This window comes from Petaurus breviceps, unplaced genomic scaffold, assembly GCF_028583685.1.
Source record: "Petaurus breviceps papuanus isolate PSGF00001 unplaced genomic scaffold, PetGlider_PUasm1.0 47, whole genome shotgun sequence".
NCBI classification, from domain to species: Eukaryota; Metazoa; Chordata; class Mammalia; order Diprotodontia; family Petauridae; genus Petaurus; species Petaurus breviceps.
In genome coordinates, this window is record NW_027186349.1 from 12491295 (window position 1) to 12498919 (window position 7625).

The 7625-nt window shown below is 49.1% G+C and overlaps 1 protein-coding gene across 7 annotated transcripts in view; it reads right to left on the reverse strand.

Moving 5' to 3' along the window:
* TRIO (trio Rho guanine nucleotide exchange factor) overlaps positions 1-4504 on the reverse strand; it is a 534181-nt gene extending 529677 nt beyond the window's left edge. For 2 of the 7 annotated variants that reach the window (XM_069101424.1, XM_069101423.1), the window contains exon 1: positions 3804-4472. In XM_069101424.1, the coding sequence (XP_068957525.1) occupies positions 3804-3987 (184 nt within the window). In that variant the 5' untranslated portion in view covers positions 3988-4472. Of the gene's footprint in view, positions 1-526; positions 1006-3803 lie in introns of those variants that run through there. The other 5 variants (XM_069101428.1, XM_069101429.1, XM_069101425.1 and 2 more) reach the window with 4 other exon arrangements.
* Between the last annotated feature and the right edge of the window lie 3121 nt (positions 4505-7625).

Genomic DNA, 7625 nt, shown 5'->3' on the forward strand with positions numbered 1-7625 from the left:
AAATTGCTCCCAGTGACCCAGATTACTAAACTGATTTCACCAAATCTCTTGGGATTTGCTTTTAAAAGGCAACGGAGAAATATCTGTCAATTCCTTCCCCTTTGCCCCCCCCAAGCCATCTGCCTCTTGAGACCAGGAGTCCCTTTACGGTTCAAAGCAAAGCCCCCAGTTCTTGCCTCCTGCCATTTGGCTGCTGACATCCAAGGGGTTCCCCTCTTTCAGTCTGGTGACCTCAGTCCCACACAAGCATCAACCCACCATCCCTTCCATCAAACCTGACCTCTTTAACAACCTTTCCTTGAAAAGGCACCCCCTTGTATAATTGCCCTTCCCTTTTTCCTATGGTCCGTTGGGACCAATTCAATCATCACCTCTAGCCACTGGCGGCGATTTCTTCCTTAAACCCAAGTCGTCATCCGAATCCCACCCCCACACCCTCAAAACACACACACACCACACATATACACACGCGCCGATTGAGGAGAGGGAGGCAAGAGCCTGGTGATATGGCCGTAGCGATACCGACCTAGCCCGCCCGGTTCCCCTTCTTCGGGTTTCCAGCGGTGAGTCTGCATTTTCCCGGCCTCCTCTCCGCTTTGGAACAACGCATCCAGAGCAAAAGCAGACGAACAGAGCTTCTGTTGCTTCTGCTGCCGCTACCCTCGCGGTCCCCTCCTCCTCCTCTTCTTCCTCCTCCTCCTCCTCTTCCTCTTTGGGAGAGTGCGTGAGCGGCTGGGGATTCAGAGGGAGCGGAGCTGCTGGGAGCAACGGGAGGAGAAGGAGGGGCTGCCAGGGCCAGGCTCGCGCGGGATCTGGGGAGGAGTGGGAAGGAGGAGGAGCGGGGTGCAGAGGGAGGGGGGGCGGTAGTCACATTGAGCGCCTCAGCCCCTGTTGCTTGCTGCTGCTGCGGTGGCAAAGAGGGACCCCACCAGTCAGCCAGCCACCCACCCCCGGCGGCTCTGTGCTGCGCAGAGCGTTCCAGGGTGTTGGGAGCACTGGAGAATCCACTCACGCTGCTTCTTAGTGTCTCTCCAAGCAACAAGCAATATTCCCGGTCTTCCACTGCTCCCCGCCCCCCACATCAAGCAAGGGGAGGATCTAATCTCAGGCAGTCTGTCCCACTCTCGGTTCAGCCTGCCTCCCCACAGCAAGCGGTCCAATGCCTAGGGGATCCAGGCGGCTCTCGCCTGCTCGAGGTGAGCAGCTGTTCCCTCTCTCCCTCCTGTCACCAGGACAAGGAGAGTCCCAAGAGAAGGGCCTGCTGTAAGAGGGAGGATTCCATTTTCATGCCGGCAGGATCCTGTCAAATGTTCCTCTTTTAAAAATCTACCACGATTTTACGTGACTCAGTAGCAACATCGGCCTCTCCATCCATTCCCAGGAAAAACCACAGAAGAAATTTCCCACCGTAATGCTGACATTTTAAATGCTATTATTTTTTCAGTCTCACCTTTTCCCCTCTACCCTTAAGATGTTCAATAGGCCTGCGAGAGTATTAGTAACTCCTTGCCTCTAGTCCCAGGTTTTATCCTTGACTGGTCCATACTTCTCTTTCCTCTCTCTAACCCATATAGTCATTTAAAAAATAACAAGAACAACAAAAACTACGAGCACTGGAGAGTTTTAGTCCAGATTGACCCTCACAGTTTTATTCCTCCATTTTGACTGCTAAAAGTCATATAAAGGGACTGAAGAAAGCACACTTCCCAGAAAGCTATTTAAATGTTGACAGTAAAATGTAATGCCACCACCACATAGGTTCCTTACATGATTTATATCAAATATAATCATAATCATATGTGCAAAGTAATATGATGCATATTGAATAAGCAAATATTTTAAAGGAATTTTTAAATGCACTCAACTTGGAGTTACAAAAAGGACTTCAGTTTGAATCTAGCTTAGCTACTTTCTACCTCTGATTTTAGGTAAATCACTTATCCTCTCTGGGCCTCAATTTCCTTTTTGGTAAAATCAGGACAGAAGATGACTTCTAAAGTCCATTCCAGTTCTCATGTTTTGATCCTCAAATTCCTGTTTAACTGTTAGGATAAGATGTGCCCTTTTCTACCCCCTCCCCCAAAAGTGTGAAAGAACAACCATGATAAGGTAGAAAAGGACTTAACTGGAACCAGGAAATCTGAATTTTAATCCTAGTTCTGTCAGTAACTTTCCTTCAGGCTTTATGTAGGACATTTAAAGTCTGAGTCTTTACTGCCTCATTGATAACAATAGGGTTTGGACCAAATGATCTCTAAGGTCTTTTTTAGTTCAATTGGCTGTTAATTCATCATATTTAATCTTAGAGGGTCTTCTCTGGAGTCTTCAGATTCAAAATGGGGCTTGGGTGTGCTTTAGAGTGGACCTCAGGACTAACTCTGATCTTTACTGTTGTCTGGACTATGTTGTTTGGACTGCATACCAGATTATCACTTCTCTTAAATCTCCTCCCCTTCCTATCATCTTTGCCCCAGTCCAGACCTACTCAGTGTGGAGGCCTCTGGGAGGATGTGGGGTTAAGGAAAAATTCTCTCACATATTGGCCTGTTCCAGCTTCCAGTGACATGTGTGTCCATAGCCTGCCAAGTGAGCCATCAGTGTTCAACTAGATAATCAGCGGAGTCACTACTTCCTCTAGATGACACATGCTAAATTTCTAAAATCACTCCCTTTTCTTTAGTAAGAAAAAGGCAACATGAAAATATTCCAAACGTCAGTTTTGTGCGATGTCTTTAAAAATGTATTATTATCCTACTTTGATGAAAGGACTTCCCATTTGGAAAGGTGACAAAATGAAAGTTGGAAACCTCCTAAAGCCAATAAAAAGCATCACTGATAACATTACTAACTCACTAGCCACCCCACCTTTAGTTTATTAGGGACTGTGAAAGAAAAGAAAATTTTTTTAAATTTTTGTTAGTAATGATCAAAGAGATTTACAAACAGTAATGACGGCTTTGCCTTCTACTTGCTCCATAGCAAGCATACTTGATAGACGTTATCATCCTCAAAATACCCCCTTAAATTTTATTGCAACAGACAGGCAAAATGGACAGATAGTCCCCTTTACCTGACAGAGAAAGAAGAGAAACCTAGGAGGGGGAGAGAGGAGAGAAAAAGAGAAAAGAGGAGGGAGGGAAGGGGGTAGGGGGAGTAGGGAGAGAGAGGGAGAGAGAGGAAGGGAGGGAGAAAGGGAGGAGGAGAGAGAGGGAGAGAGAGGGAGAGAGAGGGAGGGAGAGAGAGAGAGAATGAGAGAGAATGAGAGAATCTTGTTGAGAGCTAGTGGGAAGCCGGCATGTTTCCCAACCCTAGCTACCAGAAAAAGGGAGGGGGGTGGAGCTCGCTTAAGGAAAGATCACATCATCGCCTTGGGGGAGGAGGGGGTGGCTCCTAGAGTGGCAACGTGTGTGCAGCACATCAATGCATTCTACTAGAGGAGAGCCACTCGGAGGACACCTACACCCATCCAAAGAGAGAGTGGGAGGGGAGAAGAGAAAGGGGGCCGCCTCTTAGGCACCGGCAAGATAAGAAATCTTCAATTCAGATGTCTCACTCCAGCCAGTCCCAAAGCTGCCAATCACGACCTTAGCTTCTTCCAAGATTTTGGTCCGGCTCCCCCACCCCACACACATACACATCTGACTACTTCGTACCCTTTACTCGGCTCCTCTAAGTAATCTCTTCTCCACATAACAACCCCCGCCCCCCCCCCCCCCCCCAGTAGCAGCAGCAGCACTCCAGTGTTCTGGTTCCCTTAGTGGCCTCTGACTCCCCAGATCCTTAATCCCAGGGTGCTCACTCACCGGATCTGAAAAACGCGGTGATGTCGGCCAAGTCCTTGGCTGCCTCTTCGGCCCCTTCGCCTGCATTGCCTCCGCCGCCGGCGCTCGTGCTCGTGCTGGTGGTGGCAGCGGCCGAGGAAGAGGAGGAGGTGGCGGAGGCGGCGGCTGCAGGGTTAGTGCTGCTGCCGCTGCCGCTGCCGCTCATGGCTGCGGTGGCGGCTCCTCCGGGCAAGACCCCTCCTTCCCTACCGCCCCTCTCCACCTCCTCCTCCTCCTCCTCCTCCTCCACCTCCACCTCCTCCTCCTTCTCCTCCTCCTCCCCCCAGCGAGCTCGTCTCGGGGTCCGGGGAGGAAGGTCTGCCCGCGCGAGGTCTGCTCTTCCAGTCCCTGCTTTGGCTCCCGGCTTCCCCTGGCCGAAGCTGCTGCGCCAGGGACAGCAGCGATCCGCGGCAACTCAGCGCTGCTCTCCCAGGGCTGGAGGAGGAGAAGAGCCCGAAGAAGCGGTGGCCGGCTGGCCAGCCGGCGGCAAGGAGAAGAAACAGGAACCGGGACTGGTGCTGGTGGCGGCGGCGGCTGCTGCTCTCCACAATGAACACAGGGACATAGAAGTGTATTCCGATGGAGGGCACGTAGCTCGCTGGAAGGCGAGGCCAGCAAGCGCTGCCTGCCCGCCCGCCCGCCCGCCTGCCTCCCTCCAAAGGGCCGGCTGGGGACCGGCAGGGGCTCAGCGGCGCCCGTGGGGAGGAGGCGGCAGATCCAGACACACAATTGCTGAGGGGGAGGGGAAAAGGGGGTGGGGAAAGGTGCACTGGGAGAGGGGAGGGGAGGGGTGGGAAAGGGAAGGGGTGCAATCTGTGTAGCAGGAGGGGGGAAAGGGGAGGAAGGAGGAATTTGCCGCTTCTTCAGGAATCAGGAACCCCAGTGGTGGCTGCTATCCTCCATCTTGATTTCAAATAGGGGAAGAAGGAGGGGGAGGGGGAATCACTGTCGAGAGAACAAGGGTAAAAGGAAAAGGGAGAGAAGGGAAAGGAAAAGGAAAAAAAAAAAGGTGGAGAGGGAGGGCTTCGGGAATTTCCGGCGAAGATCGTCCAGGAACGCGAGGTTGGACTCGGCTGGTAGGAGGGGCCGAGCCGACTCGAGGGGGAGAAGGTGGAGCCTGATTCCAGAGAGGTGGGGCACTGTTCTAGCTGCAGTCTTTAGTGGGGGTCAGAGGCAGGCAGCTGGGGAAGCCGGGGAGACACGCGCACGACCAGCGTGTCGAAATTTGGTTCTGGGATCAACTTCCTCCGGTGGGAGGTGGAGTATTGGGGTGTCAAGTTCAGGGGGGTAAGGGCCACAGATTGCAAAGAGAGTAAGTACTTGTTCGGAATCTGGTGGGGGGGGGGTGGGAGTCCTCTAGTCCTAGGGCAGACCACGCCTGCCCCCGTGAGGACTGAAGAAAAGTGACTTTTTCCCCCAGCTGATAGAACCCTGCAGACTAGTTACCCTTTCCCTCGAACCTCCCTGCCTTCCTTAATAACTTCTCATCTATTTAGCAGATGGGGGTGTGTGTGAAGAGGGAAAGGGGGAGGTGGGCAGTTTGACATCCTGTAAAAAGAGGTCTTTCTCTTATGGCGTCAGTGTCAATCAACAAATGTTACTATACTGGGTGACAGCCAGAGGAGGAAGAATGAAGTAAGGGGAGGAGGGGCAGGGAAAGTTGCAAGTTGAAGAAAAGAATGATGAAGAGTATCTGCTTAGGTGAGCAGTAGTTTAGAAAAAGACAAAAAAGGCATAGATGAGTATGGAAAACAACCTTGGAAGTAAAAAAATTGGGGAAGTGGTGGTGGAGTTAGCTTGACTGGGACCAAGGTTTAGTAATGGAAATAGAGACGTGGTGACCAACGTCTGAGGGTGTTGGTACGTGCACATATGCCTGCCTGAGTAAAATCAGTTCTCACTACACATACTTAAGATACATACTCTTAGATTATTAGGGCTGGAAGGAAACCAAAGCATCATCTAATTCAGCCCTTCGTTTTATAGGTGTGGTGAATTTGAGTGACAATGCAAGATGCAAGCAGAAAAGTCCTCTAAGTGGCAAGAGACAACTAGAGAGCTAGGTGCACTAACAAAGGTCAGGAATGGAAATATAAATTTGAGATTCAATAGTATATGGAAGAAGTGTGAAGCTGCAAGACAAAATCGACTTATGAAGGGAATGTAGAGAAAGAACATAAGAACAAGGGCTGAAGTTTGTATACCCAAGATGGTATTTTTAATTCAAAATGCCAGAAATATTTTTTGAATTGAAAAAAAAAAAACGGGATTGAATTGAATTTAGCAGGTGGATCCTAGAATACTGGAACTGGCCCTGAGTCAACTGAAGAGGAAAGGAGAAGGGGAGAAAGGCCAAAACCACAGTGGTCCACAGCAGTGGTATCAAGCTCAGATAGAAATGGAGCCACTAATCTATAAGTAAGGTTCCCTTAGACAGCATATTGACATAATTTTGAATTTTAATGCCATTGATGTTTTATCATTTTTATTTTGTTAAATATTTCCCAATTACATTTTTTATCTGCTTTGGAAGGCACTTGGGAGTGTTGTGGGATATGTGCCACCTGTGGGCTGTGACATATCCAGAGAACCTGACTCCGTGCACTCAAGGGGACAAAGGGACATTCAACCTCTGCTAAAAAAACCTTTTGTGAAAGTTCCTGCCCAGAACTGGTCCAGGGATGTGTCTAGTGTCATGTGGCTTCCATTGTCCAGGTGACCTAACACTGAATTGAGCCATGCTCTCAGCAGGATCTCCTGAGAACCCAAGCCACAGGGTACCTGTTCAGGGTTAGATTTATGAGGATTCAGAGTAGTTGTAAAGGCATGCATGAGCAGCTTTCCAGAGGACTTCTGCTGTGAACAGCTTTCAAGGTTCTGATTACATAGTATAGTAAACTCTATTCAATAACAAATCAGAGCAAAACATTTACAGAAAATCAAGGTACAGCATTCACAATATTACAACTTACCACAGAAAACCAAAATACAGCATTCACCGTGTCACAACTCAACAACTTATCACTAAAATGGCCACATAGTTTTCACCAAAGTGGTCACATAGTTTTCAACAAAGTACAATCATTTAGTAACTCAATCATTCAATAATCCTTGAGGAGGCTTGCCTCCTTAAGGGTCACAAAGTATAAAAGTCAAAGTTCTCTACCCATGGGGTTCAATTAAGTTACAACTTCAACAGTCACTACTCAGTACCCTCTTAAAGGGTAGTAGAAAGTACAAAAGCCATCCACCCCTAGGTCACAAGTAAATTATAATTTCATCAGTCACTACTCAGTACCCACAGAGAGGTCTTTTCACCTTGACTCAGGGCAGTCTTCCAGCTTTCATGGTTCTTCTTCCATGGTCCCAGCTCCCATTGGAATCTAACCAACTGCCACCTGAGTTCAAAGGCAGACAGCTCCCAGCTCCTTGTCCAGCTCTCTGTGCAGTTCCTGTTCCACATTGGAGCTCACAGTGTCCAGTCCATCTCAAATCCTTCACAGTCTCTATTCCTGGGAAGACAAGGTTTAACAAAGCCAAAAGAACATTCATGCACTTTAACAAAGCCACAACAACATCTGTACAAAATACCAGCACCGCAGTCATGCTTCCTCAGTCTTAGGCAGCTCCAGCTGGCCCTTGAAAGTCTTGCTACCACAAGGCTGAGTTCTGTGTCAGTTCTCAGTTCTCAATTCTCAGTTCAGTCTTCAGTAGTAGCAGCCCAGCCTCCAGATGCTTGCTGAGAGAAATTCTCTCTCTGTCTCTGTCTCTCCCTCTCTCTCTCTCTCTCTCTCTCTCTCTCCC